General features: G+C 39.7%; 1 protein-coding gene across 2 annotated transcripts in view; it reads left to right on the top strand.

Annotated features, from left to right (window-relative positions):
* LOC124630339 (kinesin-like protein KIF21A) overlaps positions 1-19,534 on the top strand; it is a 55,695-nt gene extending 36,161 nt beyond the window's left edge. Inside the window, exons 5-29 of one of the 2 annotated variants that reach the window (XM_047164239.1) lie at positions 1,127-1,451; positions 1,591-1,952; positions 2,031-2,267; positions 2,533-2,694; positions 3,027-3,228; positions 3,911-4,105; positions 4,393-4,592; positions 4,863-4,934; positions 5,019-5,099; positions 5,188-5,275; positions 5,709-5,947; positions 6,223-6,387; positions 6,751-6,908; positions 7,094-7,195; positions 7,388-7,528; positions 7,815-7,943; positions 12,184-12,325; positions 12,660-12,786; positions 13,267-13,453; positions 13,872-14,009; positions 14,336-14,481; positions 14,877-15,031; positions 15,410-15,624; positions 16,361-16,413; positions 18,607-19,534. In XM_047164239.1, coding sequence (XP_047020195.1) covers positions 1,127-1,451; positions 1,591-1,952; positions 2,031-2,267; positions 2,533-2,694; positions 3,027-3,228; positions 3,911-4,105; positions 4,393-4,592; positions 4,863-4,934; positions 5,019-5,099; positions 5,188-5,275; positions 5,709-5,947; positions 6,223-6,387; positions 6,751-6,908; positions 7,094-7,195; positions 7,388-7,528; positions 7,815-7,943; positions 12,184-12,325; positions 12,660-12,786; positions 13,267-13,453; positions 13,872-14,009; positions 14,336-14,481; positions 14,877-15,031; positions 15,410-15,624; positions 16,361-16,403 — 4,011 coding nt within the window. In that variant the 3' untranslated portion in view covers positions 16,404-16,413; positions 18,607-19,534. The remainder of the gene's footprint in view (positions 1-1,126; positions 1,452-1,590; positions 1,953-2,030; positions 2,268-2,532; positions 2,695-3,026; positions 3,229-3,910; positions 4,106-4,392; positions 4,593-4,862; positions 4,935-5,018; positions 5,100-5,187; positions 5,276-5,708; positions 5,948-6,222; positions 6,388-6,750; positions 6,909-7,093; positions 7,196-7,387; positions 7,529-7,814; positions 7,944-12,183; positions 12,326-12,659; positions 12,787-13,266; positions 13,454-13,871; positions 14,010-14,335; positions 14,482-14,876; positions 15,032-15,409; positions 15,625-16,360; positions 16,414-18,606) is intronic. The other variant, XM_047164315.1, reaches the window with a different exon arrangement.
* Positions 19,535-19,862: the final 328 nt, after the last annotated feature.

The raw sequence follows: 19,862 nt of genomic DNA on the forward strand, positions 1-19,862 counted from the left end.
CAAAAGTTAACGTACAAATATTGCAAAAATTAAATGTCATTTTATACGCGACGTAAATAAATGTTGCAAGTCAGGACAGCCGTGTATTTCATGCCGTGTCACTATTGCGGAAAAGTTTGGACATCTGTGCGAAAAAATACTGAAACACACTTTATTTACTCGCATTTACGATAACATTGAACTGTCCAAATGTTTGCTCTTTGAGCCAACTGTTACGAAAACTTATGCAATTTAACGAGTACCTGTGTTTACATCTTGAAGCAATTATCAATGCAATTGTTCGATTATTTATTGACCTTCAGTTCTTCTTATTTATTTTATCAGCTGTTAGTGTAAATGAATTAGTATATATCGGTATAATTCCGTACCTAATGTTGTTATTTGTGTATCGTCTCGCTTGATCACTTTGTATTCAATGTCGTTCTCATGAAACGGTCCAAAACTTGTCAACGCTTGAGACGTCGGCCTAAGACGATATCGTCGCATAACTTGTATTTCTTACCAGTATTTCCCGGCGGTTCCATTACTACCAAGTTTCATAAAATTCGGTCATAAGTTTTGCGGGAAAGTGGGACAAACATCCATACACAATTTCGCATCTATATTAGTAGGATTATATCTCTATGCAAACCAATTCCCAAATCACTTACCCATATCCACTCGTGCGACAAATCAGTGCCTCATAGAGTGAAGGCAAACTAATTGTTTCCCTAAAAGCACTGAAGCGTGCTATCTTTACATGCCCGCATGTGTTTCATATTCATTTATCAGTACGTGGGTCTTACCACTTCATATATGTGTAGTAATGCGGTATTGTAAGATGGGAAACTACTATGGTTCGATCCGTTTGTTCCTCGTGTGGAAGAGTTTAATTTCCGTCCTGACATGCGTGTTTTGGGTGACCTTTCAGTTTGAAGATGTCACCTTCATATTCATTGAAATAGGTTAGGAGTTTGACATAATGCAGCTTTATTACAGTAAAATTTGCTACATATGTAAAAAGTTGCTAAACTTAAAGGGGACCGCTACCGCATGCTACGAATATTTATCTTCAAGCCATCGAAAACACTCCAATTTAAACGGTTCTTCTTTTTGAGTCCTTGGTCTTACGAAACATCTCTTTCAGGGCGCACTCAGGATAACAGAAGACGGCTGCGGCGGCGTCAGAATAGTAGGCGCTTCAATGCGAGCAGTCAGAGGAGCTAGAGAGGCTCTAGGGGCACTTCGAGCTGGTGCCTTAGCCAGAACAACAGCTGCCACCAACATGAACTCCTCATCATCACGGTCGCACGCAGTATTCACACTTCTACTTAGGCAAAGGAGGTTGGCACCAGATCAGGATACGACCGTTGATAGGGAAGCGGATTCGGAGGCACCTGAGCAATATGAGACACTGACTGCGAAATTCCATTTTGTTGATTTAGCTGGATCCGAGAGATTAAAACGTACAGGTGAGAAATTCATTCAAACTCATTGAATAAAATCTAAACCAATGGGTTACCCCTTAAAAAGGGTGTACCCATTATATTAATCCGCCTAAAATAACACATTTCTTCAAATATGTGACTAAAATGTTCCTTCCTTTTTCAGGAGCTACCGGCGAGCGCGCAAAAGAAGGCATATCAATAAACTGCGGCCTCCTCGCATTAGGAAACGTAATATCAGCCCTCGGGGATCGATCTCGCAAAGTACTGCATGTTCCTTACCGAGACTCGAAGCTCACGAGGCTACTCCAAGACTCCTTAGGAGGCAACAGCAACACCGTCATGATAGCCTGTGTGTCCCCAAGTGACAGGGACTTCATGGAGACACTGAACACGTTAAAGTATGCGAACAGAGCGAGGAATATCAAGAATAGGTGTGTGGTGAACCAGGATCTGACGTCGCGGACTATACATCAGTTGAGGCAAGAGGTGGCGAGGCTGCAGCTTGAACTCGCTGAGTATAAACAGGTAATTATTTTACTATACGAAGTTCTAAAACTTCAGTTTCCTCATCCTACAGTCTTCTAAATGTCCCATTTCTTGCAGGGCAAACGCGTAATATCAGAAAACGGTGAAGAAGGCTGGAGCGATGTAGTCCAAGAGAACGCGATCCTCACAGGCGAGGTGGAGTCACTCCGACGAAGAGTGAAAGCGATGCAGGGCACTATAGAGCAACTGTCCGCGCGGAACAGTGAGCTTATTGCGGAGAAGGCGCTCGGTAACTGGGGACCTAAGGATGGCAGCCCAGATGCTAACGAGTGCTCGCTCACGTCGCTTGTACAGGTAAACATAATCATAGTTATTTATAGATATGTGAATTCATAGAGGAGGGATTTATTTACTCCAAACGGTTGATCATGAAAATTTCCAGCATCAGAAACATCATCTTGATGCTTGAAATGATCTATCTTGAAAAAGCCTTCCAATGTAATAACCATTACCTTAAGAATCAAATTTTGTTCATGAGATATGCAATAACTTGATTTACCACGCAGACAGTTTATTTACAGTTATATCTATCATTACATTATTTCTTTCTTCTCTTCAGGGCTACGTAAGCGAAATAGAGGATCTCCGAGCACAGTTACTAGAATCAAACGCAATGTATGAGGCAAGTCGCAAGCGCGAGGCGACGGTTGCGCGGACGAGGCACGACTCCGTGCAAGATCCTTCGCTTATCATTGATGATGCTAAACGGGAGTTGTATAAGGTATGGGAAAATAATAAAGGTCCTTGGTAAATTATCTGAGTTCCCCATCTTCTAGTTCGTGTAATAAATTCCTTATCTACACAAAACTATGACTCAATTGCGTCCCTAACATTTTTTTGGCCTAAATAACTTATTGAAATCGAGGAAACCATGTACTTTTTACACCCTGATAAAATAAGGCTATTTCCTTTCTCAGGCTCTAGGTGTACTACCTGTATGCCAATTCAGTGGCTTTGGCGGAAAAGCGTAGCAGACAGACAAAGAGCCAAAGTAACGGATTTAAATATTTGTGTGATTTATCCACCCAAAAAAATAACATCATTTTTCTCCAGGAAAAAGAGCTCCTCGCGCGCAGTATGGGCGAGCTAGAATTCCAGCGCAAACTGAACATGAGCGAGAGTATGACAAGCGCCGTCGACGACAGACCCATCGGCGAGAGAGAACGCGCCGAGGGAGAGAGTGCTGACGACTCTGAACCTTCCGACGGTGATGGAGAACCGAGTGATTCGGAGGAAGAGGATTCAGAGGCTAAAGGTATGGGTAGGGAAGGAACTAGTGTAGCTTGGAGACCCACTTTCAAAAAATAAATAAAAGAAACCTAGTACACATATGTAGTATATAGTAAATAAATCTTACTGTGCGTATACAATATACTATCTATACTAATATTATAAAGCTGAAGAGTTTGTTTGTTTGTTTGTTTGAACGCGCTAATCTCAGGAACTACTGGTCCGATTTGAAAATTTATTTCAGTATTAGATAGCCCATTTATCGAGGAAGGCTATAGGCTACTTTTTATCCTGGTACGGGAAGTAGTTCCCACGGGATGCGGGTGAAACCGCTGGCAGAAGCTAGTAGTAAATAAATCTTAGGTTGTGTTGCACCATTTACATATGCACACAATTTCACGTCTGGTTATGGTTCGGCTAACCATAACCAGACGTAAAATTGCCCCTCAATAGACAAATTGCCGATTGGACAGCTGATTATGTTTTGGCATGATTGTAGTTAAATTCTGCAATTCGACCTTGTCTGACCATGTCAAAAGGTTTAATATTTTTCTAATTTTCGAGAAAGCCATATAAAAAAAGTAAGCTGATAATAAGTCTGCTGATTTACAAAGAAACCAACAAACTATTTTGAACCTCATCAGAACAAACTTACGTCACATTAGCTTATAACTTCTTCACCAAATTATCTTTACCTATTTTACCAGGTCAACGCGTCCTCTCAGCCCAACTGGCAGCTCTCAGCGAGGACATAGACACCAAAGCCCGGTTAATAGAACAACTAGAACTGTCACAACGACGCCTACAAGCGCTGAGGACACATTACGAACAACGCCTGGATACGCTACACCATCAGATTAAGGCTACCAATGATGAGAAGGACAAAGTGCTGGCTTCATTATGTAAGTAAACTGTCAAACTATTTTTTTAAAGATTTTTCAAGATGGAGGAATTTTTATTTATTTTAACTATGGACTTGGAGATTTCTTGGCAGATTTGCGATACATATTTATATTATTTATTTGCATTCCACTATGTATAGAGATGTTTTTGTACGAGAATATTGCAGGTCGGTGGCCTATGTACATCGCTCTTGTCTCTAGATCGTATACCTATTTTCTTAATTGGTTTTCAATGTTTTATATAATTGTTCTTTTTTTTCATTTTTTTTTCTTGATTCCTCTTACAGCTACACAAGCCTCACCTCCAAGCGAGAAACTAAAGCGCGTTAAAGAAGAGTACGAGCGTCGTGTAGCAGGCATGTCGCGCGAGTTGAAGCGTCTTCAGGCGGCACAGCGCGAACACACGCGGCTACAGCGCTCACAGCAACAGACGCAGCAACAGATATCTACACTAAGGAGCGAGCTGCAGAATATGAAGCGCGACAAGGTTACATATGCACCTGTAAATTATCTATATGGTGGTATAGTTATCGGCACGGATATTGAGCCCTGACCTTCACCTGCGCAGAAGCGATTTATTGGTTTATTGCCTTATGTGTACAGTGCGCAAAGCGATCCCCACTCTTCCGCCTAGAGCTCAATATCCGTGCCGATAACTATACACACCGAGTGTGTTCTTTCACACAGTATGGCTAATTTTGGATTCAAAACTTTAAGTTACTAAGCCTTAAGTTTAAATAAAAACTTTTGTTTACAGGTAAAATTAGTACAACGCATGCGCGAGGAGGCAAAACGACACGCTCAAGCTGAAGCACAACGGGCTAAAGAGGTTAGTCACGATTATTTTCTCCCAAACTTATTCTTTACATTTGAAAATATTCACAGACCCTCACTACACACTTATTCTTTTTAGGTTGCACAACTACGCAAGGAATCCCGTAAGAACGCGAACTTGATAAGGTCTCTTGAAGCAGAAACTAAAATGAAAGAAGCCGTAAGTCCACTTTACCCCAAAATACTATTTAAAAAAATACTCGTCCTGTAGATGTTTCTTCAATCTTACTTATTCTTTATGTATTTAGGTATTACGCCGCAAACAAGAGGAAGTTTCTTTACTAAGAAGGGGACATCGCGATAAGCTTAGCAGTAGAGCGGCTGGCAGGTTACATGGTAAGATATATATTTATTATATTATCCAAATTGAATGCACAGTACAATAATATTGGCATCAGAGATGGTGCGTGAAAAAAAAATCCTATAAAATGCACTGTTCCTTGCTAGCACTGGAATATACTCACGATTTCTTAAGCCCGAAACAAAAAGAGAACTGTTATAAGTTTTACCGTTATGTTATATGTTTTAACATATGTCTGTCTATATGTATGTTTATGTACAGCACTGGATATTTTACGTGTCTACTTGAGCCGGCCTGTTGACGGGCGCGGGTCGTGTTTCTATCCGGTTGTTACAGCTGCCGCGTGTCTTGGAATCATTTTTATACATACCTATGTTGTCTATAGTCCCGCGGGACTGTCTGCCGCAAGGCCAACTGTACTCTTCAAAACATATCTGCCACAAAACTTATCAACACTACTACTTTCAGATCGTTCCCGAGCCCGCAAGAGCACATCATACCGCGAGGCATGGTCGCGCCTCGAGTGCTGGGTGTCACGCGCATGCGCGGCACGGTGCACGCTCGGCGAACTAGAAGCCGCGCTCGAACGATTGCTACAACAACGGGAGAAAGCCAGGAATAATGACCAGGACCCTGACGCTAAACATCTGTTGGGCTATCTGAGGGAGTCTATAGCGGATACTCAGGCGCAGATTATGCAGATTGAGGTCAGTTATATGTAATTTGTTTGAAAGATATCGGTTTTTTTAGGGGTAGTAATAAAAGCTCCAACAAAAAAAGAAGAATTGACCTTACTCAAAATACTAAATCTACTGTCTAAAATACTAACTTTCCGACTACTTTTGTCCGAATAAAAATGACGAAACTACCAAATGAGATACTGAAATCTTCGAAAAGTAATCATGACTGTTTATTGCTATAATACAGTTCTACCAGCATAAATTAGGGTTGGGGGTTTTATGGATTTGTTTGGGCCTTTTAGGAGGAAAATGACGAGAACATGTTGCCTCGTCTACTGGATCATATAGACTCAGCGGAGGCCGGGCGCTACTCGCTGGAGCGGCTGGCGGCGCTGACGCTGCAGCACGCGCAGGACGCCGCGCGCAACCTCAAGATGTTGCACGACACGCGCGCGCAGCTCAAGGAGGTAACGTGCTACAGTAACAGAACATGCTACTACACCACATACGCGAAGCCGAGGCTGGGTGCTACTCGCTGGAGTGTTTCAAAATTTAAATAATAAACCTAAAAAACAAGCTTTTTGCTACGTTTCGTAGCTAGTCATGTATTGTCATCAGAACTCAGAGCGTGTGCAAAATTTCGAAGACCGGGAAGTGGGTCAAATTAAGATTCAAAGATTTTCTTACATACATAGTTACGAGTGAAGCTAATATTGAAGCGAGTTAAAAAATCAATTTCGATATGTGTAGTTTGATATGTATGACTTAACCAAGATACTGTTATAAAAAACTTTCGATATTTTTTGCTCATACTTGATATAAATCCACAGCTGGAAGAGACAGCGGACCGCACGGCGAGCGCGCTGCGTCTCGCTAACACGGGCGATCAGAACCTCAACCCGTGGGGGACTGTACCGGCAGCGCTTCATGCTTTACTAGCGCATGTCTCTTCTGGCACCTCTACTAGATCTGTGTCGCCTGTTGACAGGTAACACTTACAGTGCTTTTGGTATTTTTAACGTAGGTACCTTTTCGTTCCTCCAGCTCAAGTCAGCTTCCGTTTTAAAGTGTAATTGCAAAATTTTGACAGGATAAATTCTCCAGGATCCTGTGGAAAGATGAAATTTTGGACAAGTGTTAAATTAAATGTGTCATAATTACTTATGTTCACAGTGCACTATTGGATACTCGTCCTCCAAATGGTATCCGCGAGTCAAACACCGCGCCCACTTCGCCGCCTGACGACAACACACCCTCGCCCTTCCAGCGAAACATGTCAGTATACATTTTCTTATTAACAATGATAAAAAATTTATTATAATAAAAAATACAAGACTTTCTTTGTTATCAAGGATGAGCTGTATGATTGACATAGATTGACAGGGTAATTTTGCGCAGACGGCTTGCGCAATTGCGCATAACGATTGCGCAACGTCTATTGTTTTATGTGCATTTTCCTTTGTACAGTCCCCGACGTGGATCAGTGCGACTACGCGATTTGGGTGTGATAGGTCGTGAGGAGGACCCGATGACACAGTCGCTCATGGAGCCCTCCACCCCTCGCCCCGCGCCGCTCAGCCGCGTGCCTTCTGCTCCCGGCAGTCTTAGGTATGTACCAACAAAATAAAAAAATAAGAATATTGTGTATTAAAAAAAGACTGATTTTAACAAGGTTTCAAATTCAGGCACAACATATCTCAATGCAAATGTTCAGAAATACGAAGATGAAGAAGATTTTTCTAATTCACACACATATGTAAAGTAGATGAAAACCTGCCAAAAGTAGCCTTGACGATATAAGCAACAATCACCATAATGTATCACAGCAATCTTCATCATCGTACATTATTCCACAAATATAAAAGCGCCATTAAAATATAACCTTATTCCACAGAGGTCTACAACCCCTGAACAACACAACGAGCGTCCTAGCATCTCCCGTAGCGGTCCGTCGCCCGGGTGCTCCGCCCGAGTCCCCGCGGCCGCCACGCCGACACCACAACCTCACAAAGCCAGCCTCCTTGTACGTATACAACACGCCTCTATACATACCATAGTACCACTCTATGGTACCACTAGTACTACGTCATACTTATAACATTATCACGTGCATAAGTGTGCGGAGACGCGTCTCGAATCTGTGTGTTCCATTTTTTAAATGTCCGGTTGTTCCATGGAGAACAAAATGATGAGCGGAGGTGCCGTAACGCAAAATCTACTTGGAAAGTAGAGCGAAAAAATGTGGGTAGGCGGGTGATGAGGGATGTTACTAGCTCCACCATTATACGACATCTTTGGAACATGTAAAATTAAAAAAAAAAAGCAAAATCAACCACAGTCTTTAATGAAGGTCTCAAGGAACCCGAACGCTTCGTTAGTTTAAAGTTTAACTGATCGGTTTGGTCACGCTTACTGTACGTTATTTGATTTTATAGTAGGCACCTGACGAACCTACCTTATGGCACCTCCGCTCATTTTTCCTTCCTCCGTGGTACTACGTCAATACGTCACATATGTTCCATATTTTAATGTTTGGTTGTTCTCTCATATAGCGAGAATAATTTACAAATATTTGGAACAATTTGAAATTCGAATACAATAGTTGAATCTATACTTCTATGTTTATGTTGCTTTTGATCGTTTTCTTATTTTCTATCAAAAGATCTGACTTCTGACATGTATTACTTTTTTTTGTGTATTTTGGGAATTGGTTTCTTCTCTCTATGTTCTATTAAAAATGTTTAAACGTATTATTTTAGTATTAAATGGAAGCTTGAGTAGTTAGAACTATGTACGTCTCTTTCATTCTGATGTCTCTACGGTATCGCCGTCACTTTCTGCATGGTACACTGCTTGGGTATATGTGCTCAATCTAGTTGGTGTGAGGTAGAAATATCTGTAGATGTAGAACTGGGATATATGTGTTTATTAGATATATAATGTATTTACTGCACCTTTACTTACAAGAATAAAAAAAATACTGATATTTACATCTCTCTTGCACTCACTCTGAAACAAAATCACGTTAAACAAGATGCAAATATCAGAACTAAAAATTCTCTAAGTAAACTTGCAGTAATATCCACCGATTATGTTCCAAGTTATTCAACTCCTAACTAAAAACACCTCAAGCAACCAAAACTGGGGAATTCACTCACTTCTTATTGGCAAATTCTTCTGAGGTAAAATGAACCTTAAAGTCCATATAATAAAGTAGAAAACATTTTTTTTATTTCATTTATTTATTTAAAAGAAAATTAACTCAATGGAGTAGAAAACAAAAGCTAACAAAAAGTTTGAAAATGAACCTTAACCCCAGCAAGTTAGAGTTCACAATGACTTGGCACATACTCGGTACATCGGTGTGTCGGGCTGGCGCGGCTGACCCCTGTGTTGGCTTGCAGCCTCCTGACCGACCTGTCCATAGTGGAGGACTGAGCCGAGGCCGGGCCGCCGCCGACGCCCGCTAACCTCCTCCGACGCTACGCATGCTTTATCATTATTTATTGCTTCATCTACGGTCTAATAACACTATATACACGCTATTTTTGACAGTCGTAAAATAAGTACAGTCGACCGCATATTTGCTCTGCCACTTTAACAAAAAATCCCGTCACAGTACTGCTATCAAGACAATCAAGCAAAAATTTACATTATTGTTTTATTGATTGAATTATTAAATAATAATAACAAAACTGCGATAAAATCCTTAAAAGTAGTTTTATTTAAATGTCTAATATTCGCGTAAGTGTCAGAAATCAATGTTATGTTATGAAATTGGTTAGGCAATTTGACTGTCGACTGTACTTCCAAGCAATCACGACTTGTGAAAAATATTCTAAAAAATGGTAAGGTAATATAGATCATGATTTGTAATTTTATAATACCCATATTATACTTCTTGTAACTAACTTAAGCACGTTCTAAAACTAATATAATTATGAAATGGTTGTATTATTTTAATAAAAAAAGTCGGCGTGCTAATGTAGAGAATAAGTGCGCACTCATTTACGGGTGCGTATTTTGCGTACATTTAGGCCCATATATACAATGAAGTACATGTATGTACATAATAGGATTAAGCTTAATTATTATCTGTTTGTCGAAAAAAATATATGTACAATGTTTAGGCACTAATCATACGGGTATCGAACCAAAAACGTCTAACGACGCTTGATACCGAATATATCAATCGTTGCTGAAATTTGAACTTTACTGTGATGATCATAAGATCTAATTTTGTATAACTTATCGATCAAGTAGTACTGAAAATTCTTCCACTCTTTCAGTATAGTTTTAAGGGAACTTTTGCATTTAAGAAGTGCATAAATTGTTATTAATATTACTAATCCAAAGGAATTGTTTAGCTGGATGCATTTTACTGTAATATATCGAAGTAGTTTAAGGATGCCGTCACAAGTGTAACGCGAGCTTTAAATTGGCAGTTGGTTATAGCAACATATTACATACTATACCACTATTATGTAGTTTTGAAGGAACTGAAGAAATATCAGTCATAATGTAGAAAGATAAGAAAGGGGAACAACGGTTAGGATAGTGAAGTCCATATTATAGGAGTTAAAAGAATATATTTGACATTGTATAAAAAATATTTAGTATATTGTAATTTGAGTGTAGGTAAAGTTTATATCATGGTAAAAAAAATTGGCATAGGAGTATAATATGTGAAACAGATTTATTTATTCTTGGGTATAGTATGTAATATGTTAGTAAATTGTATCTACGGAGTATATGTATATTATGTAGGCACAATAAATACATGTTATAGAGTTTGTGTTTTGTTTGCTACCGGCATGACGCACCCCGCTATATATTATTGCATGAGCATTTAAATATTATCAAAAAAAAAAAACTATGAATGAAATCAATCAAAATATTTCTCCTTTGTAAATAATTTTGATCTTTCAAATATTTTCTTCAATATTGTGCTAATCAAAGAAATGGGTAAAACAATTGACATTGAATACAATCATTTTAATGAAATAGCTTTTCTTGCACTGAAGTGTTTAGTAGTTGCAACTAATTAGAGCAATTCACACAATGACCAAACTTACTGTTAGGCGTAAGTGTACGGTCATATGTAGATTTAGGCCCAAAGTCACTAACAACATAAACTACAGTTTTCTTAAAACAACAGTTAACTAAGAATTTTCACAATGAATATTCAAAGTAAACGGTTGTTTTAAGGACAACGAACTTTTATTCTGTTAGTAAACTTGGACCTTACTACACACTAGCACTTATTATTTTTGCAAAGTTAACAAGACCCAAAGTAAATGAATGCACATTGCAAGCCAGTGAAGTAGCGAGTAGCAGAACTATTTATTCCCACTTCCAAAGCTGTAAGTATACTTTGTGTTGTGACGTCGACCTCATTCGTGATCCATAGCATGATCCACTCCACTCATTAGTATTGTTGCTACATTTTTAATTGTTTTTGTGACGTTTTAATGTCCTGAAAATCCCTGGCTTCTGAAATTCTTTAACATACATTAAGTTCATGATTTTTTATTCAACCATTTTTAATCAATCAACTACCCTCCCAAAGTCTATCCAATATACCCAAGTTTAATTTTTAATACAAAATTTAACTTATTAAAATTACTTACTATTCGTCTGATACAAAATAATGTCTTGTAATGTGAATTAGCTCTCGATTTTGAATCGATTAACTTTACGCACAATCGAGATATTTCTCAAATGACACCCGGCACCTCTCACGAGTACTAACTACTTCACTTTACTCATATTATAGTTCGGCCATTCAGAGAATGCGTTCCTGACACGTCGCGATTGAACTGACGACGTAACTACATTCATTGATTATTGATATAATAATGTTGTTTTAATGCTCCTCAATTGTTAAAACGGTAAACAACCAGCAAAAATATTTTTATCGTAACTGCAACGCCATTGCAAAGTTACGTCGTCAGTTCAATCGCGACGTGTCAGGAACGCATTCTCTGAATGGCCGAACTATAGTCGTAGCCAGAAAGCTTCACACATTCTATACTAAACTTTTTAAACCTCAACATAGGGCCTTGATAAAGCCAGGTGAGAGTATCTGTGGTACTTGTTTTTTTTTTCAATCTGTGCCTGTACCTCAGATATTCTAACCATTAGAATGGCCTTTATGTATGTATTTTGTATTCTTTTTTAATTCATGATGTTCTGGCTACGGACTACATTCATGTAACATTCTGGAACGTTCTACCCGCTTGCTAATGTTCGCGCCAATGCAGAGAGGCGAGCGCGACGGTGGGCACTCCGCCCGCGTCTCCCGGCGCGGCCAGACGTGCGCGAGACGATGACGTCTTCTTACGGCTGGCGGGCGTGGGAAACGATAACACGCCGCAAGGAGTTGTTAAGGAAATCGCGTTGAAGGTGAGGAAACCTGGAATATTCTCAAAAATACAAACAAGTGTAGTAAACAGACACCAAGGCTGAGGAACGAGCTTAAAAGTTCATCATATAACCGAAATGGTCATCCAAAAACTTTATGAAAATACCATCCACCGTTCATCATCATTCAATTTTTCTCGAGAATTTGGATCATTCGTTGGAGTCAGTTCAGACAATCTAGTCTTGAGTCCACATTATAAAGACTTTGGGGTTTTCCCTCCAGGATTCAGTGTCTTAATGTGTCCTTATTTGCTGATTTCAACCCTAAACAACGCCTATAAAACTGGACCTTACTTTATACGTACTTCATACACAGCGTGTAAGCGGCAGCGGCGGTAACAACACTTCAGCGTGGCTGCAGTGTACGCATGTGGCGGAGGGACACGCCGGCGCGGCGCTCGCGTTAGCCGCTACAAACAATATGCTGTTCAGCGGTGGCGTTGGTAAGTGGGACATGCTAGAAGTAGATAAAAAAGATTTTGGTACCTACATAGGGAACATGTCGCAGTCTAAATGCCCTTCATTATCAGTACGATGCTGGTCTTAGCTGAAGATAAATGTGTTTCATTGAATACAATGATGAAATGGTATTTAAAGACTATATGCTGTGATTCGGGCTTACAATGAATGAAAAATATCTGATTCATTTGCTAAGTTAAGAAAGTAGGAATGATGGTTCTTACCTTATCACGCTGTTAACAAGTACGTCAACGGCAAGAAGATTTATGCACTACTGTTTTCATTAATCCCAACCCTAATTCCTGCCCATGTATGTTCGGGTACAAACGTTTATCTTCTTCAAAGTTTATCAATGTAAAATACATTTGAGAAGAAAACAAAACAAGAATCACTCTTTTGATCATCTTCAATTCTGGCCCTTTATAATCTTCCTAACTCTATCTCTTAACTATTTCCCCCGTCAGACCGCACAGTCCGCGGCTGGGACTTCCGCGCGGGCGCGGAGGCGTGGCGCGGGTGGTGCGGCGGCGGCGTGGCGGCGCTGGCGGCCGGCGAGCCCGACGCCAGGGACTCCCGTCTTGTATTGGCCGCTGCCGGGGCTGCTGTCAGGATGTTCGATACTAGGTCCAGGACGCCTGTTACTACGTTGTGGTGAGTGAAATTGTCACCTTGTTTGTTTAGCAATGTTGAAATATGTAGTACCTAATTGGGGAAGGGAAACAGGGTCTAATCCCAGTCGTCTGAAAAAAACTACTTTTTAGTACTTACTAGGTTCAGGAACCATATTGAGAAAAGTTAACGATCTAGCATTATAGACCACGTTTTATAAAAAGGAAGCTTAAGTTATAAAAGTAACACCGAAGTATCGAAAACATTGGCTATGGACAGGTGTTTAGAAAGAGCCACACCGCTTCGCTTGAATTTTTCGTTTCAACGAAACTCTAAGACATTAGAGTATCTGACTTGAGCTCTAATGCATACATCCCACCCTAAACTCACCAACGCACTCTCAGTTACTCTTAAAATCTCCAACTGTTCTATATTTTAAATCTCATGCTTCTTTCTCCAGGTCATCAGGCGCGACGGGTCCTTGCCCCGCGAACCGCGGCGTGGGCGGCGAGGTAGCTGTCACTGCGTTAGCACTCACTCAGAACCATCGACTATATACCGCTGCAGGAGACAAGCTCAGACTGTGGGATTTGCGCATGTAAGTACTTGTAGTTATGAGATATATAACATGATGACTGGAGACCTTCCAAGTGTATTATTAGTGCGCCACATTCTTACTCGTATTAATGAAAAGTCCTGCATCTCAATAACAATTATTTTTGACACATTCCGTAAAGAGATGATAGATTTTCCGATTCGATTCCTTTTTAAAAGTCCTTCTATACTCTGCTGCTGATTGTCTCTTCTATAAGCTAAAACTTCTGCCCTCTATTATGTGTGTGTTTTTTTTCTAATGAAACTCTATGGTCCTCCTCTACTTAAACTTTCCTAATAAAGGTTAAATTGCCTTCCTTGCACATCCAGGATGGAATGCGTTTGCAAGCTATGGACGGGTCACGCGGCGGCAGTGATGTGCCTGAGCGTGGGACGGGCGCCGCACGGCGACCTGGTGGCCACTGGCTCCAAGGATCACTATGTCAGGACCCTGGACATGCTGCCGCAGGACACTGGTGAGTGTGGGGGTGATGACGTCACGGGTTAAGGCCAAAGTTTATAAAAAAGAGGGTAAAAGAATGTGAAGATCACAGGTAAGGGGAAAAAATTATAAAAGAGGAGGGAAAAGAGCGAGATGAATCAAAGGGTCGAATTGTGGGTTTGTTTTACACTTATACTGTCTTCAAGTCATTAATGCGATTTATACCTACCTCTATATTTTCTACTGGCTGTTTCTCGCGGTTTCGCCATCCCTTGAGAAGAACTTGTACAGAAAGGACTCCGAAACCACTGAATCAATTTGAAAAATTATTTGACTGTTGCAAAGCCTATATTTTATCTGTAGTCCCCATGGGACAAGAGAGAGACAAGAAGAAAGACACCTTATAATATTTTGACTTCAAATTCACAGGTAACTGGGAAGCCAGTAACCGCTGGCTACTAGAGCCCCCGCACTATGATGGAGTGCAAGCTCTAGCGCTGTGCCAGGACGACGCGGTGCTGTACAGCGCCTCGCGAGACACCAGCCTCAAGCGGTGGAGCCTCACTGACCATACACTCACACATGTAAGCTATTCCCAATATCGATATCATCTGTTGATTTGGCTTCTTTCTCATAGGCGGAGTACAGAAGGAAGTGATACGAAGGAATACCTAGATGGAGTTGATATATGTATAGTACAAGGAGATCATAGAGCTATCTCATAAGGGAGAGTATATAAGAAGAGAACATAAGGGAATGTATAAACGGAGTAGAACATGAGGGGATTCATAAAAGAGCCCTATACTTTTTTCAGACAGTACACAAGTGAGTATATGGGGTAGATAACATAAGGGAGCTTATAACGTAGTATATAAGGGAGTCTATAGTTACAGTAAATAAGGGAATTTAAAGAAAGAGTACATAAGGGGATAGTAGATTAACCACCATGTGAATATGTGCAGGGCGTAATGAACGCGCACAAGGGCTGGGTGACCGGCGTGTGCGCGGTGGGCGCGGGCGCCGAGCTGCTGGTGGGCAGCTGCGGCCGCGACGCCGCGCTGCGCCTGTGGGGGCCCGCGCTGCGCCCCGCCGCGCCGCCCGCCGCGCTGCCCGACCTGCCGCACGCGCTGCGGGCACACCCGCAGCCCGACCTGAGGGTCTTGTACACCGCCGGCAAGTGAGTCTACTAAGTACCTGATGTCTTTTAAAATAACTCTCAGTATATTGTGCACGATGACAGGGTTAAAAATAGTGATTCTAATTAGTCCGCATTTTAGACTGGACAAGAATATTAGACACGTATTTTTTATTTTAACAAAACAATATTTAATAAGATATAACGCAACAAAGATTGAGAGTGGGGGCTCGTGACGTCACATCTGTGTCAAATTTGTACTCAAAAGTGACGTAAGAAAAACTTCAATCGTGTTATATCTTCGTTGTAACTTTTTTGTGAGAGAAAATAAAAAATACATGACATTGTTTCAGGGTTATCTAAAAGACGGACTAATTACTTTTTTAGGTCGTCATGCCTATTGTGTGTAGTCTTGATATTTTTGTGTGATATTAAATGGGTAAAGTAATAATTAGAGAGAATACAGGTGAGTATATTATGTTCGTCTAACCCGTACGGGACAAATTGGGAAAGTAGTAACAACTTCTTTGATTATATATTCTGTGAAATACATAAATGAATATTTAAAAGGTAGTTTGAAAAACGAATGGGTCTAATTTTAGTCACAGGATTATATTTGTTGACAAACTAATTAGGGACTTATTATGTTTTTTCTTCATGTTTATTTAGTTAATATTTTATTTGGGTTTCTTAGCCTCTTGTATGAATACAAGAAGTGGTCGTTGATATTTAATGTGTGGGTGAGTGAGTTCGGAGGTACATTGTGAGTGTGTTGCAGCGGCGGCGAAGTGCGAGCGTGGCGGATCACCCTCGAGCAGTGAGCGACCTCAGGTGCATACACATACTTATGTCATACACACACGAAAACATGTTCTCAAACACGTACATAGGTACATACAGTTATCGGCACGGATATCGGGCCATGACATTCACCTGCGCAGAAGCGATTTACTGCCTTATTGCCTTATGCGTACGGGTGCGCAAAGCGATCCCCACTCTTCCGCCGAGAGCCCAATATCCGTGCCGGTACTCTATACTCACACGAGTAGACAGACATACGCACAGACAACACAAGCGAAAACGAGCGGGCGAGCCTACTCGCTTACAATTCATGATTTCACACTGGTCTAATAGCTTCGCTTGTCTACTAGTGACTTCACGATGGTCAAATTTATGACTGTCACTTAACAAGGCGTCAATTGCTTAGATAGTTCAGAGAAGCAAAGTTATTTGGCGGTTACATTTTACCTTGATGTACAGGTACACATGCCACATTTACACACACACACACACACATTCAATAAATATGCACATATATGTTACACTGCATCACATACACATTGCATATCTGACAAACACATATACTTTGTTTTCAACCCCAAATCCTGATTAATTTAAAATGTTTGACGTGTCGTGTGATAAACAAAGCAATTCACTGTCGTACATCTTACACAAAACAATTGTTTTAATTACACAAATAGCTTTAGATGTCGCTAAATTATCACTAACCAAACAGCGAACCCGAAAATAAATAAAACTTCATATCTTATTTATACAGTAAATATCATCCCATCATAATCATCATATTATAATTTGTATATAATTTAGAACAGGTTTCAGTTTCATTATAAGCAGCAATTAACGAACTTAGCTTTATCATTTAGTTTTAATATCATAAAAATAATAGTAAAGTATCGATATGTAGCTAGTCGATAAGTATGTAGGTAGCAAGCCTAGCAACATACGTTTATACAAAGTATTAGAACATCTTGTATACCTAGAACAATTTATTACTTCTCAAAGGTAACATTATTTCTTGTATTTAGGAAATTCGATGAGGATTTCAGTTCGATTCCGCATTTTTTGAGGACGAGGAAGCTGCAAGATCTACGCTATCAATCTGTACAAGCATAATAAAGCTGAAAAGATTGTTTGTTTTAATCTAGTGTTGCTACTGGTCCATTTTTAAACATTCTTTCAGTGTTAGATAGCACATTTTTCGAAGAAGCCTACGGGAAGCCGACTTGTTAGCCGGTTGCACGAAGTGGTTCCCAAGAGACACAGTTGAAACTGCTGACAGGAGCTAGAATCTCCCATATACGTCGAATCACTTTTCGGATAGGCGACCGTGCATTATATTCATTAGTTAGAGTTTATAAAAAAAACATGGTATTTTCTTATGAATAAATACCTATATAGTTATTGATTACTGTTTCAATCATTCTCACCTATCTTAAAATCATTCACCATCATCATCATCCTGACTACCGGTACCTTAGTACCAGTGTACCAGTAGTACCATGCCCGTGAGTCAGTGGTGTGTGTCCGCCTCGCTTGCGTACGCGCCGCCGCTTCACCCCCACTCACAGGCAACTGCGCTTCTCTCTTGACTTACTAACACTATTCTACGTGTCTTTTATTATTACTTTTTGCTTAACATTAATAAAAGGTAATTTTTAAATTTGCGTGGCGCAAAAATCGATGTAATTTTTTCCTGTAAGTGTTCTAATTTGTTTGATTTTTTTCATTATTAACGCTTAATTTTAGTTCCTAACATTTGTAAGGAAATGGTTTGTGTGAAAGCCAATACATATTTTTCATTTAACATGTATTTAGTTGTCAAATAATTTCGTTTACTAACCAGCTTTAAATGTTGTGAGTAGTTTCATAGCTATTCTATAACTAACTTTTCTAGTATTAACATAATAGTTGTTGAAGTTATATTCCTCTACTAATTTTAATTGAGGCTTATGTGCAGCAAGAAAGCGACACTAACTATATAGTTTAAGGTGTTTGATATTCCCCTTTCCGCCCTACTTTGTCCCTGCAAAGGGTGGAGGTACTTTGTGTCAAAATGTTCACGCATTCAACTTATTATTTTGCACACAAAAAACGTTATATCCATTTCCTATTCACTTTGAATTGCACTTATGCACAGAGAGCTTAACACATTGTGCTTCCACGACCTAGCACACCTTAAATTAACAAAATTAAAGAAAAATAAAATGTATATAAAATTCACAGCAACGGCAGTGTAAGATGCTGGCGAGTTCGCAAGACGAGATGACCATCAGCCGCGTGCTCCGCGCCGAGCACGCCGCACTCACCCCACGCGAGGCCCCTCACTCTCTCGCGACCCCAAACACCCGTCACCCCCACCCGCCCCGTGCCCCCATTCCGCCCCATGACCCGGACCCGCCCCGTCACGCCATTGACAGCAGGGACGCGCTCGCGCAGAGCATGGAGGTGACTACACCACTACACTCGCAGGAAACACGCATACAGATGACAATTAACTATAAGAAAATAATCAGGCAAGCTTGTTGTACTAAGTATTATTGTCACCAAAATAACGTTCTGTCTATAATAGTTAAAATGACAGAATATATTTGAAAATACTTAATATATGTTCGTAATTTTGATAATGACGTAGCTTGACCTAAGTCTAGATCATAACGTACAATAAAGGAAATAGACGACGGCCTAGAGTATTAAAGTATGTCACAAATACCTTGAAAATATATTCCCCAATCAAAGTAATTTGAACTGTATTTTCACTTACAAACGGTTGAGTTTTGTTTTTAAGTGATAAACAATCGTAAGGAGGCATGAATCTGTCTAGGAGTAGATAGTTGTATGTAATGTTGCGTATTTCGTCGGCCTAAAATACGACGTTGGAAATATTACAATTGTATCACAATTGTAGTTTTCTAGTTAATGTTTGATCTCTGAAATTTTAGACAAAAAGCATTGAAATTGACAATTTGTTTTAGAGAATAATCAGACATATTTGATTGTGTTAATTAATACAACGATTATTTGCGAATACGAATGTTGGCAGCAATTAGTTTTAATATCCTTATTATACAAGATTTATTTTCTTCGAGATTATTTTAAATGTACAGCTATATATTTTAATTATACAAAATCTATTCTTTGAACAAATACTAACCAAAAATATCATGTATTATTTCAATATTTTATTATTTAGAAATCAATTGAATTTTTTATCGTTTTTAATCATGAGAGAATCGACTGGCTTCAAACACAAGGACATTCCAATAATACATCTCAAAGACAGTTTTACAGTCACACAAAGTGAAAATTAAAATCAATTTTTTAATTAAATAATTTTAATATTTAAAAATAAGAAATGTATCACTTATGCAATGATTATGAAGTATTAAGATTAAATAATATTATAGATTTTATCGATAAAGACACATAGTGTGAAGCTTCACTATATTCTTAGTTCGAGATATCGTCGCTTGGGGGATATG

The sequence above is a fragment of the Helicoverpa zea genome, chromosome 1 (assembly GCF_022581195.2).
Source record: "Helicoverpa zea isolate HzStark_Cry1AcR chromosome 1, ilHelZeax1.1, whole genome shotgun sequence".
NCBI classification, from domain to species: Eukaryota; Metazoa; Arthropoda; class Insecta; order Lepidoptera; family Noctuidae; genus Helicoverpa; species Helicoverpa zea.